The 26,769-nt window shown below is 44.4% G+C and overlaps 2 protein-coding genes across 3 annotated transcripts in view; both read right to left on the bottom strand.

Moving 5' to 3' along the window:
- The window catches only part of bmper (BMP binding endothelial regulator), a 67,333-nt gene extending 48,236 nt beyond the window's left edge, over nucleotides 1–19,097 (bottom strand). Inside the window, exons 1-2 of one of the 2 annotated variants that reach the window (XM_072260681.1) lie at nucleotides 19,024–19,097; nucleotides 10,309–10,394 (exon numbers count right to left, since the gene is read on the bottom strand). In XM_072260681.1, the coding sequence (XP_072116782.1) occupies nucleotides 10,309–10,389 (81 nt within the window). In that variant the 5' untranslated portion in view covers nucleotides 10,390–10,394; nucleotides 19,024–19,097. Of the gene's footprint in view, nucleotides 1–10,308; nucleotides 10,395–19,023 lie in introns of those variants that run through there. The other variant, XM_072260691.1, reaches the window with a different exon arrangement.
- The window catches only part of bbs9 (Bardet-Biedl syndrome 9), a 382,854-nt gene continuing 374,783 nt past the window's right edge, over nucleotides 18,699–26,769 (bottom strand). Inside the window, exon 22 of the mRNA XM_072260598.1 lies at nucleotides 18,699–19,417. Coding sequence (XP_072116699.1) covers nucleotides 19,365–19,417 — 53 coding nt within the window. The 3' untranslated portion in view covers nucleotides 18,699–19,364. The remainder of the gene's footprint in view (nucleotides 19,418–26,769) is intronic.

The raw sequence follows: 26,769 nt of genomic DNA, 5'->3' as shown, positions 1-26,769 counted from the left end.
TCATCCCCACTCCCCTGCCTTCTCCCCATACCCCTTAACACCCTGGCTAATCAAGAACCTATCTATCTCTGCCTGAAATGCATCCAATGACTTGCCTCCACAACCGCTTGCGACAATAAATTCCACAGATTTACCACCCTCTGACTAAAGTAATTTCTCCGCATCTCTGTTCTAAATGGACAACCTTCAATCCTGAAGTCGTGCCCCCTTGTCCTAGACTCCCCTACCATGGGAAATAACTTTGTCATATCTAATCTGTTCAGACCTTTTAACATTTGGAATGTTTCTATGAGATCCCCCTCATTCTCCTGAACTCCAGGCAATACAGCCCAAGAGCTGCCAGACGTTCCTCATACAGTAACCCTTTCATTCCTGGAATCATTCTTGTAAATCTTCTCTGAACCCTCTCCAATGTCAGTATATCTCTTCTAAAATAAGGAACCCAAAACTGCACACAATCGCTCTCTCTCTGGCTATCCATCCCATAGGATGATGATGGTTCCTTTCAGTTTGAAAGGAACAGCGTGTGCATGAATGGATTTTAGGTGAGTAGGGGGTTGCTCAGGTCCAGACCCACCCCCTCGACATCCTCTCCCGGATCCAGTGGCATGGTGGGGTCCAAGACGGCTGGGGGAAGTTCTGTTGCAATGAGTGGCCAGACCAAGCTTCAATGCAAGGGATGCCCTTTCTGTGCTTCACGGCACGTGTTTGCTAGAAGGCCGTTGACCCTACGAGAGGGTTCATCCGCCCTTTGACAGGTCTTGTTTTTTGTCCTGCAGGGTGTCTAGTCACCCTCCTCACCAGGCAAGCCTGGTGGGGGAACTGGTTTTGTCACCGACCACCCGACCATGCGACAGATATTACTGGGTTACATGGTACCAGCGGCACTCAAGATGAATGACCTAGACTATACTGCACACAATACTCCAAGTGTGGTCTCACGAGTGCCTTATAGAGTCTCAGCATCACATGCCTACTCTTATATTCTATACCTCTAGAAACATTGCATTCACCTTCTTCACCACTGACTCAACCTGGAGGTTAACCTTTAGGGTATTCTGCACAAAGACTCCCAAGTCCTTTTGTATCTCTGCATTTTGAATTCTTTCCCCATCTAAATAATAGTCTGCCCGTTTATTTCTTCCACCATTTCATTTGTCACTTCTTTGCCAAATCCCCTAAACTATCTAAGTCTCTCTGCAGGCTCTCTGTTTCCTCAACACAACCCGCTCCTCCACCTACCTTTGTATCATCAGCAAATTTAGCCACAAATCCATTAATCCCATAGTCCAAATTATTGACATACATCATAAAAAGCAGCGATTCCACACTGACTCCTGTGGAACTCAACTGGTAACCGGCAGCCAGCTAGAATAGAATCCCTTTATTCCTACTCTCTGTTTTCTATCGATCAGCCAATGCTCTACCCATGCTAGTAACTCCCCTGTAATTCCATGGGCTGTTATCTTACTGAACAGCTTCATGTGCAGCACCTTGTCAAAGGCCTTCTGAAAATACAAGTGCACGATATCTACTGCATCTCCTTTGTAATTTCCTCAAAAAATTGCAGTAATTTAGTCAGACAGGATTTTCCTTTCAGAAAATCATGCTGGCTTTGGCCTATCTTGTTATGTGTCTCCAGGTATTCCGTAATCTCATCCCTTACAATCGATTCCAACAACTTCCCAACCACTGATGTCAGGCTAACAGGTCTATAGTTTCCCTTTTGCTGCCTCCCACCCTTCTTAAATAGCAGAGTAACATTTGCAGTTTTCCAGTCATCCGGTACAATGCCAGAATCTATTGATTCTTGAAAGATCATTGTTAATGCCTCCACAATCTCTCTAGCTACTTCCTCCAGAACCCAAGGGTGCAGTCCATCAAGTCCAGGAGATTTATCCACCCTCAGACCATTAAGCTTCCTGAGCACCTTCTCAGTTGTAATTTTCACTGCACATACTTCACTACCCTGACACTCTTGAATGTCCGGTATACTGCAGATGTCTTCCACTCTGAAGGCTGATACAAAATACACATTCAGTTCCTCTGCCATCTCTGCGTCTCTCATTACAATATCTCCAGCATCATTTTCTATTGGTCCTATATCTACCCTCAACTCTCTTTTACCCTTTATATACTTAAAAAAGCTTTCAGTATCTTCTTTGATATTAGTTGCCAGCTTCATTTCATAATTCAACTTTTCCTTCCTAATGACCTTCTTAGTTTCCTTCTGCAAGTTTTTAAAAGCTTCCCAATCCCCTATCTTCCCACTAGCTTTGTCATCATTGTATGCCCTCTCTTTTGCTTTTACTTTGGTTCTGACTTCACTTATCAGCCATGGTAGTGTCCTTCTTCCATTCAAATATTTGTTCTTATTTGGAATATATCTGCCTTGCACTTCCCTCATTTTTCACAGAAACTCCAGCCATTGCTGCTCTGCTATCCTTCCTGACCGTGTCCCTTTCCAGTCAGCCTTGGCCAGTTCCTCTTTCATGTCATTGTAATTTCCTTTGTTCCACTAGAATACCAACACATTGGATTTTAGTTTCTCTTTCTCAAATTTCAAAGTGAACCTGATCATATTGTGATCACTGTTCCCCAACGGTTCCTTAACCTTAAGCTCTCTTATCACCTCTGGATCATTGCAAAACACCCAATCCAGCACAGCCAATCCCCTAGTGGGCTCAACAACAAGCTGTACTAAAAAGCCATCCCTTAGACATTCTACAAATTCTCTCTCCTGAGGTCCATTACTGACCTGGTTTTCGCAATCCACTTTCATGTTAAAATCCTCAACGATTATCATGACATTGCCTTTCTGTCATGCCTTTTCTATCTCCTGTTGTATTTGTAATCCACATCTTGGCTGCTGTTTGGAGGCCTGTATACAACTGCCATTAGGGTCCTTTTACCCTTGCCATTTCTTAACTCAACCCATAGAGGCTCTGCACCTTCTGATCCTATGTCATTCCTTTCTAATGATTTAATATTATTTCTTATACACAGGGCTACACCACCCCCTCTACCTACTAACCTATCTTTCCAATACACCGTATATCCTTGGATATTCAACTCCCAATGGCAGCCATCCTTTAGCCAAGTTTCAGAGATGGCCACAACATCATACTTGCCAATCTGCAGCTGAATTTCAAGTTCATCTATTTTATTTCTTATGCTGCATGCATTCAAATACAACACTTTCAGTCCAGTATTTGTTGCTTTCTGTTTTAACTGCACCACACTTCTATTGCTCTGTATCTCATCCCACTGGCTGTGATTAATGTGTAGAATATTTGATAGAGAGAAACATCCAAGAGATGTGGGCAAAGGCCCTGCTGTTATTGAGAGAGAAGTATAATAATGGAAGATTTTGTGTGCCCATCCTGATAGTGGGCTGCATTGTCAGTCACACATACACACCACTGGTGATTTTAATTTGGCATATTTCAGGACACTTACCTGACTGGAGAGATTCCAACTTGACAAGTATATTTGGAGATGGGTATTGCTGGAGATAAGATTGTAGGAGGAAAGGTAAAAGCTTAGGAGAATGACTGGTAGGGAGAAAAGCAGCCAAACCCATCTTCATCGAAGAACCATCAAGTGTCCTATTCTTCCTGAACTTCTCTTACTTCAGGTATTATCCAATTCCCTTATGAAATTTCCTGGAGAATCTGTTTCCGCCATCGTTCAGGCAGACAGGCAGAGTGCTACATATCACAGTAACCTGCTGAGCTAAAAGTCTCATCCACACTCTACTTCTTTTTGTCAGTTATCAGCTCATAGCGGTCCCCTTTTCAAAATAGCTTCTAAAGCTATTTGACTACACAAAAAATCATTTACTTACTCTTCTCCCTTACCTCATATTCCTTGATCTTGATATCCTTCCCTCATGCAATGTTGTTACCAACCAGCATTGGTTAGATGCAATCTTTTGAACAGAAGCAACACACACACACACAATGCTGGAGGAACTCAGCAAGTAGGGCCATGTCTATGGAGAGTTGATGTTTCAGGCCAAGAACCTTCATCAGCACTGGAAGGGGGAAGAAGCCAAAATAGTAAGGTGTAGGGAAGAGAAGAGTCCAATCTGGCAGGTGATAGGTGAAACTAGATGAGGGGAGGGTGGTGGATGGGGGAGGATGATGAAATGAGAAGCTGGGAAGTGAAAGCTGGAAGAGGTAAAGGGCTGAAGGAGAAGGAATCTGACAGGAGAGGACCATGGGAGAAAGGGAAGGAGGGGCTCCAGATGGAGGTGATGGGCAGGTGAGGAAAAGAGAGAGATAGCTGAAGAAATCAGAAGAAGCTCAAGAAATCAGTGTTAATCCAGCACCTCCCAGTCTCCATCCAGCTTATGGGATTCACCTGCTGACTCATTCCAGACTCATCACCTGCAGCCTATGTAACTCCAGTTCTCATCCACAATTCTTGGTCACTCATCAAACCAGCTGGCCTCAACCAGTCGCTCCTAGCTTTCACTCGTTGTCTCGTGTTTAGTTTCTGTTCTCTTGTTTTGTGGCCCCCCCTGGCTTTATATGTTGCAGTCTATTATTAAAATTATCATTCACCACAAAATTGTCTCTGATTTTCAGTCAAGCCTCCTCTACATCCCGTGACAGAATGAATGACCTAGCAGAGTATTTTCACTTAAAAGAAGTCATCCACTTACACGAGCACAAGATCCAGAAACAGCAGGAAACCATTAACCACTTGTACACCACTCTCATTCAACTCTCCGTTTCAGTGCAGCAACTCCATACCAGTCAATTTCCTCATTCTGTGTCCGAGTGCTTTGATGGATTTCCAACCCGATGCCTCAACTTCCTGTCCCAGCGTGTCTTACATTTCGAGCTCCAGCCATCTCTGTATTCTACGGACTGGGCCAGGATCACCTTACTCATCTCCCCCTTCACTGGGAAAACAAGGCCACCACTTGCAACAAGTATACGAATTTCATCGCTGAGATGCACTGGGGTTTTGAACACTCGAGAAGTGGAAGGGAAGCAGCGGATTTGATACTTCACCTGCATCAAGGCTCACTTTTTGGACTGGATTACACCATGGAATTCAGAGCCCTCGCGGCAGAGTGCACCTGGAATGCAGGAGTGCTGCTGACCTATTATCATTACGTACCCTCTGAGCACTTGAAAGATGAGCTGAGTACCCGGTAGATGCTGACATTAAAGCCTCAGCGCTCTCGCTCTTCATATTGACAAACATCTTATGGAACAATCCTCCAGATCATTAGTCAGACCCCTAATTCCATTCCCAGAACCATTTTCGGTTACAGGACCCATGCAACTAGGGACAGCTTCCTTAACCAGTCTCCCCCCGCCCCCAACATCCTTTGAGCTCGAGGGTCCATGAAGAAACCATTTGTGCAGCTACTGTGGAGCCATCATAGTCTCCAGCCAGTGTAGGATTCTTCTTTGTCAAAAGGAAAGGTGGGGGTCATCGTCCATGCATTGAGTACTGTGGACTCATTAAAATCACCATTAAGAATTGTTACCTTCTCCCCTTGATGGACAGCATTCGAAACACTCCATGGAACCCAGATCTTCACCAAACTGGATCTATGGAGTACATATAATCTCATCCACATCTGCCAAGAAGATGAGTGGAAGACGGTGTTCATAAGACCCACTGGCCACCATGTTCGGTGACTTTCCAACAGTCCAGCCATTTTACAAGTCTTCATTGATGAGATCCTCCAAGACATGCTACACAAGTATGTGTTTATCTACCTCAATGACATCCTCATTTTCTCCAAGGATTCGCAAGACCACGTTTGTCACATTCACTCAGTCCTTTGGCATCTCCTCAAAAACCAACTGTACTGCAAGTTAGAAAAATGCCAGTTCCACACCCAAGTCACTTCCTTTCTTGGTTATGTTCTTTCACCTGAAGGCATTACCATGAGGCCCTGACCTCACAGCCTGAAACAGCTACAGTGCTTATTGGGCTTCTTCAACTACTGCCATTTCATTAGAAACTACAGCCAAATTACCACTCTTCTCACTTCTCTCACCAAGTCACCTAACTCATGGATAACTTGGTCTGTTGCCATGGACCACACTTTGCTGGAGTTCAAGAGGTGCTTCACCACAGCTTCCATTCTCCTCCATCTGAACCACTCTGGACCTTTTGTGGTAGAGGTGGACACATCTGACGTGGGCGTCAGGACCATTTTCTCCCCACAAGAACTGGACAGGAAGACATGCCTTCTTCCCACGGAAGTTCAATCCTACACGGTATCATTATGTTGTAGGAGACAGGGAGCTACTTGCTATTAAATAGGCCTTGGAGGATGGGGACATTGGCTGATGGGGAAACACCGAGCTCTTCCTGATCTACACTGACCAACAGAACCTTTTATCCATACAACAGACCCAGCAACATCAGCATCAGACTCGCTGGGCCCTCTTCTTTGAACAATTTAACATCACCACCTCCTACCAATCTGGTTCCAAGAACATGAAGGCAGACGCTCTGTCATGACAGTTTGACCCAGCTGAAACCAGAACGACCCACAGCCCATCATTCAATCCTCTCAAATCCTCACCCCAATCATCTAGGACCTTTAGAACCAGATTGCTAGCCCTAGAGCACCAGCCTGCTCTGGCCAACACACCTGACAACCACACGTACGTGCACCCTGAGACACACAAGTGGGCCTACTTCTCAACCCTCTCTGACCATCCAGGAGCATGGTGGACTTTGTGATGCTGGTTGTGGTCGCACACCATGATCGCAGATGGACATCAGTTCGTTGCTGTCTGGTCTCAGTGCACCTGGTCCAATTCATCTCACCTGAGTGTGCACCTCCAGAATCTAGAATGGAGGAAGATGGCCCAGTGTATATGGCTCACCAGTGGCTGGATTCACATTGTCATGGGTGGGGTGTGCACTACTTGGTTGTCTGGGAAGGGTACAGCTTGGATGAAGGTAATTGGTTGCCATCCACTTATACCTCGGATACATTGCTCATTGAGGAGTTCCACTGAACCCATCTGGGTCGTCGTGGGCCATCAGAGATTGGCTGTAAGGGGGAGGGGTTCCTGTCAGGCCTGCTCCTGCTGACACCTCCCAAGCTGCACCCAGCAAATGGGCTTCAGCTGCCACTCATTCCAAACACATCACCTGCAGCCTAGTTAACCCCTGTTCTCATCCACAGTCCCTGTTCATTCATCAAACCAGCCGGCCTCAGCCAATCGCTCCTAACTTTCACTCTCCCTGCCAAAAGCTTTCCTTGTTGTCCGTTGTGTTTAGTTTATGTTCTTTCTTGTCTTGTGGCTTATTATTTTGTTGACTATTATTAAACTTATCATTCACCACTAATTTTTCTCTGCTGCTTTGCTTTTGGGTCAAGCCTCCTCTACATTTCCTGACATCCTTTGTGGTGGATGGAGTGAAGGTGCTCGATGAAGCATTCCCCCAATTTCCATTGGGTCTCATCGATGTAGATGAGGCCGCACTGAGAGCATGAGATACCATAGATGACCCTGACAGACTCATAGGTGACTGTTGGCCTCACTAGGAAGGACTGTTTGGGGCCTAAATGGAGGTGACAGAGGGGTAAGAGGGATCTGCCACTTGCAAGGATAAGTGCCAGGAGGGAGATCAGTGTAGTGGGTCAAGTGGACAAAGGAATCAAGTAGAGAGCGATCCTTGTAGAAAGCGGAGAGTAGGGTGAGGGGAAGATGTGCTTAGTGGTAGGATCCCACTGAAGATGGTGGAATATACAGTGTGCTGGATGCGGAGGCTCAAGGAGTGGTAGGTAAGAACAAAGGGGACTCTAACCCTGTTATGGCAGTGGGAAAATAGGGTGAGGGTGGATGTCTGGAAAATGGAGGAGATACAGGTGAGAAATGATAGAGGAAAGGAAACCCTGTTTTTGAAGGAGAAAACTCAGACGTTCTGGAGTAGAAAGGTATGGCAGAAATAGAGAAACTGAGAGAAGGCAATTGCATTTTTATAAGTGACAGGATAGGAAAAGAAGAGGTATAATCAAGATAGCTGCGGGAGTCAGTTAGTTTGTAAAAGTTATCAGTAGACAGTCTGTCTCCAGAGATGAGATTGAGAGATCAGAGAGATCAAGAAAGGTCTGAGAAGTTAACTTTGTTTTGCACATCTAATCTTCAGCTTTGGAGATATCAGGAATCAAGAATTAAATATGCTGACGACACCACTGTTGTTGGCCAAATCAAAGGTGGTGACTAATTAACATATGGGAAAGAGATTGAAAATCTAGTTGAATGGTGCACAACAACAACCTCTCACTCAATGCCAGCAAAAGCAAAGAGCTAATTATCAACTACAGGAGGAAGAAGTTGGTGGTCCATGAGGCAGTCCTCATTCGGGATCGGAGCTGGAGAATGTCAGTAGCTTTAAATTCTTTGACACTTTCATATCAGAATATCTGCCCTGGGACCAGCACATAAATGCCATCATAAAGGCGCCACAACAATGCCTCTACTTTCTTAGAAGTTTGCTTAGATGTGGCAAGTCACCAGAAACTTTGACCAACTCTTATGGATGCACAGTAGTACAGAAATTGACTGCATCATGTCTTGGTATGGAAACACCAATGCTTAGGAATATAAAACTCTACAGAAAATGGCAGATCCAGCCCAGTCCGTCACAGGAAAAGCCTTTCCCCCACCACCCATTATCGAGCACATTGACATGGAGTGTTGCCTCAGGAAAACAGCATCCATTATCGAGGAACCGTGCCTCTCTTGCTGCCGCCATTGCACAGGAGGTACAGGAACCTTAGGTCCCACACCACTAGGTTCAGGAAGTTATTACGCTACAGCTACCAGGCTCCCAAACTGGTGTGGATAACTTTATTCACCACAACTCTGAACTGATTCTACAACTGTAGACTCACTTTTAAGGCTCTATAATTCAAGTTCTCTGTATTTTTTGTACTTGCACAATTTGTCTATTTTTGCACTGGTTATTTGTCAATTTTAGTTTGTTTAGTTTTTTCTGTAAATGTTATTGTATTTCTTTATTTTCCAGTAAATACTTGCTAGAAAATAAATTTCAAGGTAGTGGTAACATATGTGGATTTAAATAATAAATTTTACTTAAACTGGAAATCTTTTATATTCAGTTGAATCACAACAATTTCAAACTTAGATTTCTTCCACTATTCTCTCCAACTAATAATCTCGGCTTTCCTGGTAGACCATTGCTTCGGCATTTCCAATCTTCTTTGTAACTAGAGCACTCTGCGCCTGAATCTGTATTCTACAAAGCTAGGGAATTGAGCCCTTATTCGCTGTTGCTGGGGCAAGCTTTCTCCCTGTATCCATATACTGTAAATTTTGATTCTGAATGACCAGAGGGTACGGTTTTATTTCCAGCTGTAGGAAAACTGAATGGTTCCAGCCAAATGTTCTTAAGACATAAGAGAACAGTAGGATATGGATGAAGAATTTTGTTTCAGAGTTTTTACGTGACTCATTCACAAAAAATGATTAGGAAGATGAAGTGACTGGCCAGGGTAGAGAGCAGAATGTAAAGTCAACGACAAATCAAGCCAGTTATGGGTCAGCAGCTATGCGTTTCCATGGTGTGAGCTGATGCCGAAACCTGGTGGAGATGGTGTTACTCTATAGACTATTTTGTCAACATCTCAGTATTAATCTGGCATGTATTAGAATTGTTGCACAACTTAAGTGAAATCACCATTTTTTACAAGGTACCAATAGCACTTTATGAAACACTGTGAAGGTCAATAATAACTACCCAACATTTATCTTGACCTGGAGCCATTGCATCCATGCCCCTGTTATAAAGAAGAAGAAGAATAGCCCTTAACTTGGCAGTGGAGTTATCCGGGCACCGTCTTTTGACGGTGTTTCCGTAGCAAGCTATTCTTGTTTTTACGAGGCCGAGTTGCTAGCTCAACGCTCAGCTCCACTTGGATTCAAACTCCAGAACCTTTGCTCCGGAGTCCGGCGCTGATATTATTGCATCACTAAGCGGAACGTTATAAAGAAGAAATGTTTTTAAACCAGTGTAGGTGGAGGGGACATATCGCTGTTTTTTTTCCAAGACTAGTAATTTTGCAAATTTAGTGTAAAGCTTATTTAAAAGCCTCTTTCCTATATCAGATTTAGCAGATCCTGCAGTGTGTTGAGAAACCTACAACAGGTTAAGACAAAATCATTTTAAAGAAATAGATACCTCCAGGAACGAATTGGAGTCTGGAATTCTGACTGAAGCAGGAAAGGGGTTTAAACTGCGGCCAAGGTAGAAAATAGAGAGCCAATAATTTTTCAGAACCACCCTGGTTACCTCAGTCCAGAGAGGGTCCAGTAGGCTGGTCATTCCTGACCAGCTGATATTGTTATTGCTATCCTTGTGATGGTCGCACATCTAACCTGTGTAGAGAAAAACATGAGGTCACGAGGAATATCAGCAGAAAGACTACTTGGAAAGAAACGATTGTTGGGGTATTTATTTCTGCTACCGCTGGGTTCCAAGTAACATTACCACCATACTTCCCCCCAGGCTGCTTTACTCAAACTGTATAATGAAACAACGATCCGAGCACACACACACCTTCAGAGGGGTAAATCCTTTCAATAATTTTGCTGTTATATTCTAACTAAAACAAATCCTTTTGTGTTTTGCTTGTTCCACTCTTCTGGTTTCCAGGGAGCATAAAAGTTGGGCACATGTTGTAGCTTTGGTCAGGCCACATTTGTGTGCAGTCTGGTCACCCTTTACAGGAAGACGTGGAGGTTTGGAGAGGATGCAGAAGAGAGTCACTAGAATGCTGCCTAGATTAGAAAGTGTTAGCTATAAGGAGAGTTTGGACAAACTTGGATTATTTTTTCTCTAGAGCTGAGTGATGACCAAATAGAAGTACAGTATGTAACATTATGAGAGGCATACATTGGGCAGATATTCAGTCTGTTTCACCAGGCAGAAAAGACAAATACTAAAGCCATAGCTTTAAGCTGAGAGGGGGAAAAGTTTAAAGACTTATCAGGAAAGTTCTTTTAAACAGAGAATGGTAGGTGCCTGGGACATGCTGTCAAGGGTAATGGTGGAAACAGATATGATACCATTTCCTATAAGGTGAAACCCAACAGCAAAAATGACAATGATATTTTACTTCCCAATGAGCTTGATGTTCTTAATGCATGCTTTGAAAGGTAGAACAACACTAAGCCTGTGTGAATCCCCAGAGCATCTGGCAACCCAGCGATTTCTGTCTTGGAGGCCAATGTCGGAACATCCTTCAAAAGGGTGAATTCTTGCAAGGAATCAGGCCTAGGCTACTTGTCAGGTACTGAGAACCTGAGCTGACCCACTGGCTGGAGCATTCAAGGACATCTTCAAACTTTCATAGCTGCAGTCAGAGGTTTCGTCCTACTTCAAAAGGGCATCAATCCTACCAGCGCCCAACAAGAGAAGGCTGAGCTGCCTCAGTGAATATTGCCTGGTAGCACTCACATTAACTGTGAAGTGCCTTGGGAGGTTGGTCAGGGCTAAAATTAACTCCTACCTGAGCAAGGGCCTGGACCTGCTGTATTCTGAGTACCACCACAACAGGTCTGCAGCGGATGCAATCTCAATGGCTCTCCACTTGGGGTTTGGAGCACCTGGACAGAATCAGAATCTGATTCAAAATCACTCGCATGCGTCATGGAATTTGTTGCTTTGCGCCAGTACAGTGCAATACATAATAAAAACACTATAAAGTACAATAAGAGATACAGTATATATAATCTAATGGCAGAGGGAAGAAGCTGTTCCTAAAATGCTGAGTGTGTGTCTTCACACTCCTGTATCTCCTCTTTGATGGTAGTGATGAGAAGAGGACACGTCCTGGGTGATAGGGGTCCTTAATGACGGATGCCACCTTTCTGAGGCATTGTCTTTTGAAGATGTTCTCGATGCTGGAAAGGCTAGTGCTCATGCTGGAGCTGGTTGAGTTTGCAACTTCCTGCAGCTTTCTCCGATCCTGTGCAGTGGCCACGTCAGACTAGATGGTGATGCAACCAGCTAGAATGTTCTCCACGGTACTAGTCCTTGGTGACATGCCAAATCTCCTCAAACTGTTAATGAAATACAGCTGCTTTTGTGCCTTGTTGTAATATACATCAAGGCTTGATGTAATTAATTTTGACAACAACAATACCTACATCAGGCTGCTGTTTATCAAATATAGCCTGGTGTTCAACACCATCATCCCCTCAGTACTAACCACAAGCTTCAAAACCAGGGTCTCTGTACTTCCCTCTGCATCTGAATCCCTGGCTTCCTCATCAGGTGACCATAGTCGGTACGGATTAATAATACCATCTCCTTCTTGCTGGTAATCAATACAGGTGCTCACCAAGGATGTATGTTTAGCTCACTGCCCTACATTCTCTACACTTGTGACTGTGTGCTGAGAAACTGCTCAAATGCCATCTATAAATTTGTCGATGACATCACTGTTACTGGCAGAATTTCAGATGGAAACCATGAGGCAAATAGGAATGTGATAGATAACAACAACTTTGCACTCAACGTCAGCAAAGCAAGGAATTGATTGTGGACTTTAGAAGGGGGAAGTTGGGAGAACATGCAACACATTGACGCAATCATGAAGAAGGCACACCAGCAGGACTGCTTCATTAGGAGTTGAGGAGATTTGGTATGTCACCAAAGAATAGAAAATTTTTACAGATGTTTGGTGGAGAGCATTCTGACTGGAGGTCCCAATGTGCAGGATCGAAAGAAGCTGCAGAGTTTCAGCCTCAGCCAGCTTCATCATGGGCACAACCCTCCCCACCATCGAGAAAATCTTCAAAAGGCAGTGCCCTGACAAGGCGACATCCATCAGTAAGGACTCTCATCACTTGGGACATGCCTTCTTCTCTTTACTGCCATAAGGGAGGAGGTACAGGAGCCTGAAGACCCAGACTCCACATTTTAGGAGCAGCTTCTTCTCCTCTGCTACCAGATTCCTGAATGGTCCACGTACATTACCTTACTTTTCCTCTTTTGAACTATTTATTTGTGTTCTGCAATTTATACTTATTTTACATCTTGCACTGTACTGTTGCTGCAAAACAACAAATTTTACGACATTTGTCAGTGATAACATACCTGATTCTGATACCAACCCTTTTAGGCATTCAGACAGGCAGAGGGAATGGAAGGATATAGACCATGTGCAGGAAGATGGGATTAATTTAAATTGGCAGCATGATTGGCACAGACACAGTGAGTGATATGGCCTGTTCCATTGATAAGAGACCATTGTACCTGCTGCCCACACACTGTCTAACCTCTTCCAACATATATGGTTCCGTTAACACCTTGATGACTTAAATACAGAAAGCATGAAGCCAGCATCAATGATTAATTGATATCTTCTTTATATCTGCTCAGCTAGGACAGTAGAGATGCCAGACAGGATGGTTGAATGCTCCTCTTGCAGGATGTAGGAAGGCAGGAAGACCTCCAGTGTCCCTGACAACTATAATTGTGAGAAGTCCATCCAGCTGCAGGTTCTAGCAACTGTGTTAAAGAGTTGGAGCTGGACCTGGATAAACTCCAGAAGATTCGGGAGGCTGAGGGGGCGATTGAAAGGACATATAGAGAGGTAATTACACCCAAGGTGCAGGACACAGGGAACTGGGTGATAGTCAGGAAGGGGAAAGGGGTTAAACAGCAAGTTCAGAGTACCCCTGTGGCCACCCCCCTCAACAACAGGTATATCACTTTGGATACTGTCAGGGGGTCGGGGTGGGGGGTGACCTAACAGAGGAAAATCACAGTGGTTGGGTCTCTGGCACTGAGTCTGCCTCTGTGACTCAGATGGGCAGGGGATAGAAGAGGCACACTGTGGTGACAGGGGACTCGTTAGTTAGGGGAACGGAGAGGAGGTTCTGTGGGTGAGAACAAGATTCCCGGGTGCCAGGGTTGGGGATATCTCAGACTGGGTCCTCAGCATTCTTAAGAGGAAGGGTGAACAGCCAAAAGTTGTGCTCCATATAGGTAGCAATGACATGGGCAGGAAGAGTGACAAAGTTCTTCATAGGGAGTTCAGGGAGTTAGGTGCTAAGTTAAAGGGCAGGACTTCCACTGTAGTGATCTCAGGATTGCTACCCATGTCATGTGCTAGTGAGTTGAGAACTAGGAAGATTATACGTGGCTAAAGAGTTGGTGTAGGAGGGAGGGCATAAGTTTTTGGGATCACTGGGCTCTCCTCCAGGGTAGGTGGGTCCTATATAGAAGGGACAGGAGAAGGACTAATATCCTAGCTGGAGGGTTTGTTAATGCTGCACCGTGGAGTTTAAACTAGAGCTGCAGGGGAATGGGAACCAGAGCACCAGTACAGTTAGTGGATTTCCTGAGCTGCCTATATTTCAATGCAAGAAGTACTGTAGGAAAGGCGGATGATAGTGCTAAAGATGAGGTAGCTGGTTTACAAACTGAGGCAATGTGCAATGAGGAGAGGCTGTTGATAGGGCAACATTGCAGTCAACAGGATGAGTTGCAACGTAAAAAGGTGGAAAATATTGGGAAGGGTGAATACAGGACAGAAGGTGTAATATTGGATTGTGTGCGGGATACGGAATAAGATAGATGAACTTGCAGCACAGTTGCAGATTGTCAGGTATGATGTAGGCATCATCGAATCATGGCTGAAAGAAGATTATAGCTGGGAGCTTAATGTCCAAGGATACACATTGTATCGAAAGGACAGGCAGGAAGGTAGGGGGGGCGGCGATGTTTTGTTGGTAAAAAATGAAATCAATTCATTACGAAGAGGTGACATAGGGTTGGAAGGTGTTGAATCATTGTGGATAGAGCTAAGGACCTCCAAGGGTAAAAAGACCCTTGAAGGGAGTTGTAAGGATTTGGCCTACAAATTACAATGGGAGATAGAAAATGCGTGCTAAAAGGCAATGTTACAATAGCCATGGGAAATTTCAATATGCAGGTAGATTGGGAAATTCCGGTTGGTGCTGGATTCCAGGAGGGGGAATTTCTAGAGTGAATACAAGATGGCTTTTTAGAGCAGCTCATGGTTGAGCTCATGAGGGGATCAGCTATTCTGGATTGGGTGTTGTGCAATAAATCAGAATTAATTAGAAAGCTTAAGGTAAAAGAACCCTTATGGGTAAGTGATCATAATATGTTCAAGTTCACTCTGAAACTTGAGGAGAAGCTTAATGTCAGTGTATCAGTATTACAGTGGAATAAAGTGAATTACAGAAGCATGAGAGAGGAGTTGGCCAGAATTAACTGGAAAAGAATACTGGCAGTGATGATGGCATAGCAGCAATGTCCAGAATTTCTAGAAGCAATTTGGAAGGCACAGGATATATACATCCCAGAGAGGAAGAAGTATACAAAAGGAAAGAAGACACAACTGTGGCTAACAAATGAAGTCAAAGCCAACATAAAAGCCAATGAGAGGGCATATAATAGAGCAAAAATTAGTGGGAAGTTAGAGAACTGGGAAGCTTTTAAAAACCAACAGAAAACAACCAAAAAAGTCATTAAGGTAAAGATGAAATACGGAAGTAAGTTAGCCAATAATATTAAAGAGGATACCAAAAGTTTCTTTAGATATAGAAAGTATAAAAGAGAGGCAACAGTGGATTTTGGACCACTGGAAAACAATGCTAGAGAGGTTGCAATGGGAAACAATGAAATTGCCGACAAACAAAAAGTATTTTGCACCAGTCTTCACTGCGGAAGACACGAGCAGTATTGTGGAAGTTCCAGGTGTTGGGGTCATGAAGTGTGCGAAGAAAGGGAGAGGAAGATGGATAAGAAGAGGAAGTGAGGAAGTGGAACAGAGGGAAGGGGGAAATGGAAGGAGGAGAGGGGAGAAGGGAGAAGGAGGAGGGTGAGGAGGTGCAGGAGGGAGAACGTGGAGAGCAACAGAGGAAGGACAAAACAGAAAGGAAGTGTAAGGAGAGGAAATAGAGAAGGATAGAGTGTGAAAGGGAGAGAGAGTGAGGGGGAGAGAGAGGGAGGGGGAGAGGGAGAGGGAAGGAGAGGGGGAGAGCGAGAGACGCAGAGAGGAGAGAGAGGTAGAGAGAAGAGTGAGATGCAGAGAGGAGAGTGAGAGGTAGAGAGGAGAGTGAGATGCAGAGAGGAGAGTGAGAGAGGTAGAGAGAAGAGTGAGACACAGAGAGGAGAGTGAAAGAGGTAGGAGAGAGTGGGGAGAAGGGAGAAGGTAAAGTGGTGAGAGAGTGAAAGGGAGAGGAAATAGAGTGAAGCATTTAGGAAGAGGACAAGAGAAAGGGATGGGGAGAGGGAGAGAGGGGAGTGTTGTTATCTGCATCACAGTTGATGCAGACTACATTAGCCCAGAGCGTTTAAATAAACAGATAATACATCAAAAATAGAACCATAGAATACTACAGCACAGAAAAACAGGCCATTTGGCCCTTCTAGTCTGTGCCAAAAATAGTTGAAAGGAATCTCCTGACTTTGGAAATGTATGATGAATGCAATCCTGGGGATCAGTTTACCTGCAGGAGTGTGTACGTCAGTTCCTTTCAATCACAGCAAACCTAAAAGTTGCAAATGGGCAATTGGGCATAAGGATGGGGGGGGGCCGTTGTGGTGCTGGTGGTGGTGGGGGAAGTGTGTTGGGGGCGTGTTTCGCTGTAACTCATCCTCTTTGCTGAATTTAGGATTTATCTAAGAACTTCAAACATGTCATTAACTCATTTTACAGCCAGCTATCATGTGTTACTACATACGTCTGAAATTAGACTGTGGAATGTTACGAAGGTGTTCTAACAACACAGTGGGTGGTGATAATGCCTCTGGCGACAGTGAAATAGATTTGCTATTATCTAATCAGTGCCATTTATTTTTATCCCAGAACTGAATGCTAAAAACAGCTTAAATCTGATCAGTGCAGCCAACAATTTTTGACTCCTACAGCATACCAGAAAAACCCTTGGTACTGACTGCAACCAATAGGGTTGAAGCTCAGTGCAGACCTGCCCCTATTAATGTAGACCAAACGTCAATGTTCCCTTCTAGAGCCAGCATCAATGTTGTTCGGTGTTGCAGACTGCACAGTGACACAGAAGTAGTAGGCACTTACCTCCCAGGATCTCTTCACTCCACTAGGCTTGCTGCATTGCTGTGTTCCCTTGCTCTCTGCCCTGTAACTTTAACGGGAAGGAGTGGATGGCAGCACCATCAGCTACTAGACAGATCTCTGCTGCCTTCCTTATAACTTCTGAAGATTCCACGAGTTGTGTGAGGGAAGTCAAAGGAGTTTTTAAGTCAGCACTGACAATTCAAACTTTTGTACAATGGCAAAGGACAATTTCATCCAAAGGGCTTGCATTTATATATCAATATTCACATCCTCAGTAAATAGCAGAGACCACAGTTGGAGTAATATTTGATGCAAAGTCACTCTCACAATTAAGGTGTCGAGAAAATATTACAAAGAAGAGAATGGGTAAGTGATGACCTCATCTCTTCTGAGATGTGCCTGAGTGACAGACATTAACTTGGTAACCAGGGAAAACTCTCTGCTCCTCTTCAAGATAATCATTCAATCTTTTGTTTTCACCTGAGAAGGCAGGTGGGATCATGGGTTAATAACTTCCTTCAGTTAAGTTATTTCTAACAGAACTTCTTCACAAGTGTCATTATAGGTTATACATTCAAATCCTTTAGCAGAAACTGAAACTATGTACTGTTGCTAAAATGGATTGATGGGCTGCAGGCACCAGGGAAAAGACAGTGTGCATAGTCCACATCTAATTGCCATTCACAGGAAGCAGGAGGGAATGCACTTCATGAACAGCTTATGTCTGTGTTCTGGGAACTTGAGTTTAGTATGTAACCCTGGTGATGATGAAGGGCCAGTAAAGTGATCACAATCAGGCTAGTGTGTAACTTGGAGGGAACCTACAGATGGTGACTACTAACACAACAGCCTTGTCTTATGCACTCAGATCTGCTTTCCTCTGTCTTTGAGAGTGCTGATAACCAACAAAACTTTCCCCTCTCACTGACTGTCGAATTGTCCACCACCTTTCAAGTATGGATGTGGCAGGGCTGTAGCTAACAGTTAACCTGCTGAAGACAGGATTAAGGAGCTCCGTCTACTGCAGGCTGCTTTCACTAGTTAGCTTGTGTGCTAATGTTGCTGCTGCAGCAGTCTGCTGATATCAGGTCCAATTCTTGTGTTCCCTTTGGCACTCCTTCTTTTCCTTCTTTAAATTGGGTTGGTCCCTGGTTTGAGGTCAATTGCAGCGGAATGGAAACCCCTTTCTATGATCAGACCCAAATGATCTTGCAGGTCTGAAACAATCTGCTCTCCAATTACTTGATTCTGAGGGAGGTGCTAACTAGTCCAATAAAGTACACTACCAATAACACATTGACAGGAAGTCAATTGAATTTAATAAAAATAAAAATAGGAAGTAGGTAGAACCAGTTGCCAAACCTCAGTCAAACATGTTACACCCGCATACAATTAAGGGGCATATCTCACTGCTGTCCCCATGCAGAACTCAACTAATAATGTAACCGGCTAAACAAAGTGACTGGGATGTAATGCCACATCAGTCAAATGTGGAAACTATCAGTCTGACCTATGAAGATGCAGGCACTGGGGAACAATTACAAGATTCAGGGGCAGTTAACTTTTTAATATGTGCTTAGTGATCAGTAATGTAACACCAACATAAATGTTAAACTTGTTTAGTTTATTTAATCAGTTACTTTACATTTAATAAGAGATATAAAACAGTCTCTTATTTGCTTGAATATGTACTGTACATAGAAACTGTAAAAAGGTGAAATTTGTCACACAAATCTGCAGCTTCTAGAAATGCACAAAAAGCCAGTTAACATGAACTAACACAGTGCGTTGGGATCATATAACATGAATATTGTAACACTAACACAAATACCACATTGATGTTCTGTGCAATGTACGAAAGGAGCACTATATTGGAGAGCTGGGTGTGCTGAAATAACATATGCAAATTCAGTAGTAGTCTTACTTACCCTCACACTTATCCCAGCAGCAATGCTTTACCACAATACAGTCATTTCAGCAGTGTCACTGTATGTGTACTGGACAGGATCCATGTCTTTCCCAGATGATTAAAGTAAGTGTGGTAAAATGGCTGGCCCCAGAATCTCCTTGAACATTTGAAACATCAAGTACTACAAACTCCCACTTTCCAAGCTGCTTTTACACAAGCTCCACGCTGGCCCAAGGTATGAGCTAGGGATATTACACAGCTGGTTTTGAGAAACTATATCTGCATCTGTTTTGGCTCTGGCACCACTTGATGGCGTCACAAAAGGAGCAGTTCTGGATAAGATCCAGCTATTGACCTGTTCTATCTGTCTTCGGGAATCATAGTGTTTTCTTCTGTAGCACTCCGGGAAAAACCTTGAAAAACATAAATGTTAGATAATAATACATATACAAATAAATTAGTTGTCAAGTTTCTGACATTTAATTATATCAGTTTCAGTTCTGTGATGTGATATTGTTTGTTAAAATTGTCATGATTAAAAGGAGCAAATAACAAAGTCCTGGAGGAAATCGGCGGGTCAAGCAGCATCCATGGAGGGAACTGTTGAAATTTCAGATCAAGAATTCTACACAAAATACTTGAAGAACTCAGTAGGTCAGGCAGCATCCATGGAAATGAACAAATATTTGACGTTTCAGACTGAGATCCTTCTTCAGGATGGAAAGGAGGAGGGAAGATGCCAGAATAAAGAGGTAGAAGGAGGGAAGAAGGATAGCTAGAAGGTGATAGGTGAAGCCAGGTGAGTGGGAAAGGTGAAGGGCTTGGAGATGAAGGAATCTAGTTGGAGAGGAGAGTGAACAATAGGGGAAAGGAAATGAGGAGGGTCACCAGGAGGAGGGGAAAAGCAGGTGTAGATCTAAATGGTATAGGTGAGGAGAACTTAGAAATGGAAAGGGAGTTGTAGCAGGTAAAGAGAGGGATTTTGAAAAGTTGAGTGTGAAAGGAAGGGGATAGTGTACTAGAAAAGATCGCAGCTGCACATATGGCTGGGGGCTGGGGGGGAAAGAAATTATTCAAAGCCTCTCTCTAATGGAGTAAAAAGAAATAAACGGGTATGATTCAGTGACCATTGGAGAGGTGGGGTTGCAAGGTAACAAAGTCTAGGAAGCAAATATTCCAACGTACAACATTCCAAAGGGGGGTGGAACTCTGAGAATAAAAGATGAGATAAGCACAGGTTCGGAAAATCAAGATGTGGAGTCTATAGGGAGGACAGAAGTAGCAATGGAAAGGCGTCAATAGTGAGGCAACCCCCATTGTTTCTCAATTCATACCCTGTACCTCACTAAATCTTTCCGCCTTATTCTCCCCAAAATGCCTTTCCAAACCCCCCTTGCCAATAATTACAAATTAGAGAACATTTCCATACCCTGTCATCTTATTGCAAATTATTACAAATCAGTAATATTAAAAATATAAATTACATACTGTAGCTTACATCAACAGTCTTGTCCGCCTGCTCTATTATGTAAGTGGTTACCATAGTTTCAGGAATTTTATTTCTTCAGTTAATATCATTCTGAAAGGTCAGCCAACTCACAAATTTTTCAGCTACAATTAAACTTTCCATCACTCAATTCCAGCAGTGCAGTATCCACATATATCAGCAGCACCCCTCCATAGTGATCCTGCCCCTCACACAATGACCCACTCCGTAATGACCCTGACTCCTTGCACAGTGGCCCACACCACACAGCGGCTTCTAGTCCTCACAGTCCTCCACCCTTCATAGTGGCCCCCACCTCTCACTGCAACCACCCCCACATCACTCATCCCATACACTGACCTGTCTCTCACACAGCGACCTGCCCTCATACAGCAAGCCTCCTCACGTACCCACTATACAACAGTAATGCACTTCACACTGATCCCACTCTCATACTGCTCACAGACACCCACCCATACAATAATCCTACTCTACACACACACAGATACCACCCAACCACAGTGACAAGGTGGAGAGCTTGTCTCTTTCCACTGCAGAACATCCACATTCCCATCCTACAGACTGAAAACCCTTGCTGCCCAAATTCTGGCCTAGTAGCGATGCAGAGCTTGGGGAAACATGTGGGGTGATGAGAACTGGCCAAGAGTTCAGTGCTGGATAGATGGTTAGCTTATTCTCCATTTATATAGCACCCAACAAAATGCCAACTTGGTTCAAGGAAGCAAAGATTGACAACCAGCTTCAGGAGCGGTCCAGTGGCTCGGTCAGAGGAGGCTTCAAGCAGCAGCTTGATGTGAGAGAGGTAGAGACGCCTAGCAATTTCAGAAGGCAGTCCTGAGCTTAGGACGGGGCAGATGGAAAGGGTCACTACATGACTGTACCCTCTGTCATCCTGGGTTGCAAACACTGGCATTTGTTATACTGGGGAACATAAACTGCCCTTCATCACCCTGGGGTACACACACACACCTCTCTTTCACCCTGGGGAACACACACTGACCTCTGACACCATGGGGTGCAAGCACACACCTCCTTTATCACACAGGGATACACACACACACACACACATCTCCTCTGTCATCCTGGGGTGCACACACACTGCCCTCTGTCACCCTGGAGTTACAGAGGGCATTTCTTAACACAGTACCTTGTGAGTAGGCCATTGGTCAATGGAGAGCATCAGTAATAAATCACATCCTGTTCTCAGTGCCCCAAAATATAAGATCAGATGCCCAGACTAATTGTCCATGTGTAGTCCAGCCCACAGCCATGGTATGTTCAAAGTTCAAAGTAAATTTATTATCAAAGTAAATATATGTCACTATATACTACCCTGAAATTCATTTTCTTGTGCACATTCATAGAAAATAGAAAGAAACACAATAGAATCAATGGAAAAACTGCACACAAAGACAAACAACAAATGTGCAAAAGACAACAAATTATGCAAATATAAAAAAAAACTAAATAATAATAATAAATAATAAGTAATAAATATTGAGAACATGAGTTGTAGAGTTCTTGTAAGTGAGTCCATGGGTTGTGGAAGCAGTTCATTGTTGGGGTGAGTGAAGTTATCCACGCTGGTTCAGGAGTCTGATGGTTGAGGCATAACAACTGTTCCTGAACCTGGTGATGTGGGATCTGAGGCTCCTGTATCTCCTTTTTGATGGGTTCAGTGAGAAGAGAAAATGGCCTGGATGGTGGGGGCCCTTGATGATGGAAAACGACAAACAAGAGAACATCTGCAGATGCTGGAAATCCAGGCAACGAACACAAAATGCTGGAGGAACTCAGCAGGCCAGGCAGCATCTATGGAAAAGAGTACAGTTGATGTTTCAGGCCGAAACCCTTTGGCAGGACTGGAGAAAAAAAGCTGAGGAATAGATTTAAAAGGTGGGGGAAGGGGACAGAGAAACACAAGGTGATAGGTGAAATCTGAAGGGGGAGGAATGAAGTAAAGAGCTGGGAAGTTGATAGGTGAAAGAGATAGAAGGCTATGCAAGAAAGAAAAGGGGGAGGAGCACCAGAGGGAGGCGATGGGTGGGCAAGGAGATAAGGTGAAAGAGGGAAAGGGGGATGGGAAATAGTGAAGGAGTGCCCACCCATTGCTTCCCTCTGGTGCTCCTCCCCCCTTTTCTTTTTCCCATGGTCTTTTATCTCTTTCACCAATCAACTTCCCAGCACTTTACTTCATCCCTCCCCCACTTAGGTTTCACCTATCACCTTGTACTTCTCTCTCCCCTCCCCCCACCTTTTAAATCAACTCCTCAGCTTTTTTCTCCAGTCCTGCCAAAGGGTTTTGGCTTGAAATATCATCCATAGATGCCGCCTGGCCTTGATGATGGAAGTTGCTTTCCTGTGACAGTGCTCCTTGTAGATGTGCTTAATTGTGGGGAGGGCTTTACCTGTGATGGTCTGACGGCATTCACTCCTTTTTGTAGGCTTTTCCGTTCAAGGGCATTGATGTTTCTATACCAGGCCGTGATGCAATCAGTCCGTTATACTGTCCACCGTGCATCTATAGAAATTTGTCAAAGTTCTTAGATGACATGCTGAATCTTTGCAAATTTCTAAGAAAGTAGGGGTGCTGCCATGTCTTCTTGATAATGGCACTCATGTACTGGACCGAGGACTGATCCTCTGAAATGATAATGCTGAGGGACTTACAGTTACTGACCCTCTCCACCTCAGATCCCCTGATGACAACTGGATGACTGATGACTGGTTTCCTCCTCCTGTAGGTAATAATCAGCTCTTTGGTTTTACTGACATTGAGTGACAGGTTATTGTTGTGGCACCATTCAGCCAGATTTTCAATCTCCCTCCTATACGCTGATCTGTCAACACCTTTGATTCTGCCAATGGCAGTGGTGTCATCATTAAACTAAAATGTAGCAGTACAGTTGTACTGAGCCTCAGCATCATTACTATAAAGTGAACAGAGCAAGGGGCTAAGCATATAGCCATGATACACCTGTACTGAGGAAATTTGTGGAGGAGATGTTGCCAATCCAGACTGCAAGTGAGGAAATTGAGGATCCAATTGCACAAGGAGGTTTTGAGACCAAGGCCTTGGAGCTTATTGATTAGTTTTGAGGGGATGATAGTGTTGAATACAGAGGTGTAGTCAATGAAGAGCATTCTGATCTATGCACCTTCACTGTTCAGAAGTTCCAGGGTTGAATGAAGAGCCAATGAAATGGCATCTGCTGTTGACCTGTTGTGACGGTAGACAAATTGGAGTGGATCCAAGTCACTCCTTAGGCAGGAGTTGATATTTTCCATCACCAACCTCTCAAAGCAATTCATCACAGTGAATGTAAGTGCTACTGGATGATCGTCATTGAGATAGTTTACCACATCCTTCTTAGGTACTGGCATGATTGAAGCCTGCTTGAAGCAGGTGGGTACCTCAGACTGCTGAAGCGAGAGTTTAAAGACATCAGTTATCACTCCAGCCAGTTCATTAGCATAGGTCTTCAGAACTCAGCCAAATACATTGTCTGGGCCAGATGTTTTCAATGGGTTCATTCTACTGAAGGATGCTCTCATATCAGCCTCATAGCCTGAAATCACAGGGTCTTTGGGGGCTATTGATGTTCATGAAGATGCCTCCATGTTTTGTCAAGTCAAAGTGAGCATAAAAGGCGTTGAGCTTATCTGGGAGCAAAACCTTGTTTTCACCTATGTCACTTGGTATCACTTTGGCATTCAAGCTTGCCACAGTTATTGAACATCCTTCTGTGATTCAGGTTTGGTCTGGAATTACCACTTCACATGTGAGATAGTCTTCCAGAGGTCGTACCAGGACCTCTTATACTTTACTTGGTCGCTAGACCTGAATGCCATCGATCTAGCCCTCAGATCTCTTGGTTCATCCAGGGCTTCTGTTCAGCAAGACTCTGAATGATTTCATCTGTAGTCACGTGTGACTAACAGCATGGTGAATTACTCATTTAACAATTCAGTAGAAAATTAAGGCCAATACACAGGATAAAAGCAATAATTTACAAGATTGACACATTTCTTTGACCATTTCAGGGAGTACTCCCTCACATGGGTTTGGAGTCACATATAGGCCAGACCACGTAACATTTTCTCTCATCAGTGAACAAATAAGTCATGCAATAGACATTCCTGGACAATGTCCAACATTGAACCAGACCCGGCTTTTTACATTGTCCCAGACAATTTAAATAGCTGTGTCCTACAACCAAGGGCCTTGATTTCAGCAGAGTGCATTACAGTATAATCAATTTTTTAAAAAACATTTTCATTTGTCTCAGATGGTCTGGGTAACCTTAAGAACATATTTGAAAGCAACATTTGGCTCAGTTACCATGCTGTGGTGGAAGCTATACTTTATGAAGGGCTGGATAAATGGAATTAGATAGTCAACTATCGATGGAGAACCAATACAAAGTGTTAACAAATGCTGTAAGTTATGGGAGCAAAGCAAGAGTAGTTTGTCAATGTCAGGAGAAATAGCAACTGAATTATACCTATGGCCACCACCAACTATGCATTATTGTAAACACAATAAGGGTGACTGAGTTTGCTTCTACATTTGATAATGCTTGTTTTGAGCAATTGGTAAGGACATTCACTCTGAAGTAAAAGTCTTGATGCACATCAGCCATGTGGTTTGCAGTAATGAAACTGTTCATGGGCAACATGTTTGCAGAATGCCAACCTTTTGATTTGAATCTTCTGTAAAGATGCAGATTGACACTTAAACAGGGGTTTCTTAATACTGAGAGCAAGAGGCACAGGACCAGCAAAGTTTCACCTTCAAGGGTGAAACTTTGACCATTTTGACCATTCCAGGGACAAAAAAACTTCACACAATTTTAATTAAGTGTTCACTAAGTATCAAGGTTGTTCGATTAAAAATGGGTGATAAAAGCAAATAAGTTGTTCTAACTTTATTAAGATTAATACAAGGCCAGGCCAAAGAAGGATTAATGCAAGCAGATTAAGCACTGCATTTTGAGGAGCAATCAGTAGGAATAATTCTGTGAGTGAGCCTATTGAGAGATAGAAAAAGAGAAAAAAGAGGGAGTGGAGGGGAGGGGGAAGAGAGGGTAGAGCAAGAGAGAGGGAGGAGAGAGGTTGGAGAGGGGGGAGGAGTGAGGGGAGGAGAGAAGGGAGGAGAGAAAGGGGGAGAGGGGTGGGGAGAGGGGAGGGGGAGAGGGGGAGAGGGGGAGGTTGAAGAGGGGGTGGTTGGAGAGGGGGCAGAGGGGAGGAGGGGAGAAGGGAGAGAAGGGGAGAAGGGGGAGAAGGGAGTGGGGGAGAAGGGAGTGGGGGAGTTTGTGGAGAGGGGGAAGTGGGGGCTGAGGGGGGAGAAGGGGAGAGGGGGAGGGGGAGGGGGGAGTGGGGGAGAGAGGGGAGACATGAGAGGGGAGGAGAGGTGGAGGGGGTGAGGGGATGGGGAGGGGTGTTTGGAGACGGGTGGTTGGAGAGGGGGAGAAGGGGAGAAGAGGGAGAAGGGGGAGAGGAGGGAGAAGAGGGAGAAGGGGAGAAGGGGAGAGGGGGAGAAGGGGAGTGGGGGCTGAGGAGGGAGATGGGGAGTGGGGGCTGAGGGGAGAGATGGGGAGGGGGTGTTTGGGGAGGGGGAGTGGGGTGTTTAGAGATGGGGCGGAGGGGGAGAAGAGGAGAAGGGGTGAGTGTGTGGAGAGGGTGAGTGGGGGCTGAAGGGGAGATGGGGAGAGGGGAGGGGGTGAGTGGGGGAGAGAGGGGGGAGACAGGAGAGGGGAGGAGAGGGGGGTGTTTGGAGAGGGGGAAGGGGGTGGAGGGGGATGAGAGGGGGAGCGGAGGGGTGAGTGGGGGGAGAGAAAGGGAGGAGAGAGTGGCTGATAGAGGGATTGATAGAGAGGAGGAGAGGGGTGTAGGGAAGGGTAGGGAGGGGGAAGTGAGGGAGAAGTGAGAGGCACTGGTGAGCAGAGACAAAGTAAAGTTAACCATAGAAGCAGTTGAATTGTAAGTCTAGGTGAGGTTGCTGAGGTAATGGATATTAACAATACGGAGGGAATATAAGTGGGATAGAGATGGAGTGAAACATTGATGGGGTAGATTGCAGGCTAAATGCAGACATAGCCAATCTATCAGGGGTGTCTGTGTTCACCACAGCTCTCAGGAATGCACAGTCCACGTGACTATGTGGGAGATAGAAAACCACAGAACAAACTACTCAAGCTGTCCCCGGTACCAAACAGGCCAAAGTAAAGGAGGATAGTTACTTGGTTAAGTAGATGA

The sequence above is a fragment of the Mobula birostris genome, chromosome 1 (assembly GCF_030028105.1).
Source record: "Mobula birostris isolate sMobBir1 chromosome 1, sMobBir1.hap1, whole genome shotgun sequence".
Taxonomy (NCBI): Eukaryota; Metazoa; Chordata; class Chondrichthyes; order Myliobatiformes; family Myliobatidae; genus Mobula; species Mobula birostris.
Note: the sequence above shows the minus strand (reverse complement) of the source record. Positions and strands in the feature narration are given on the sequence as shown.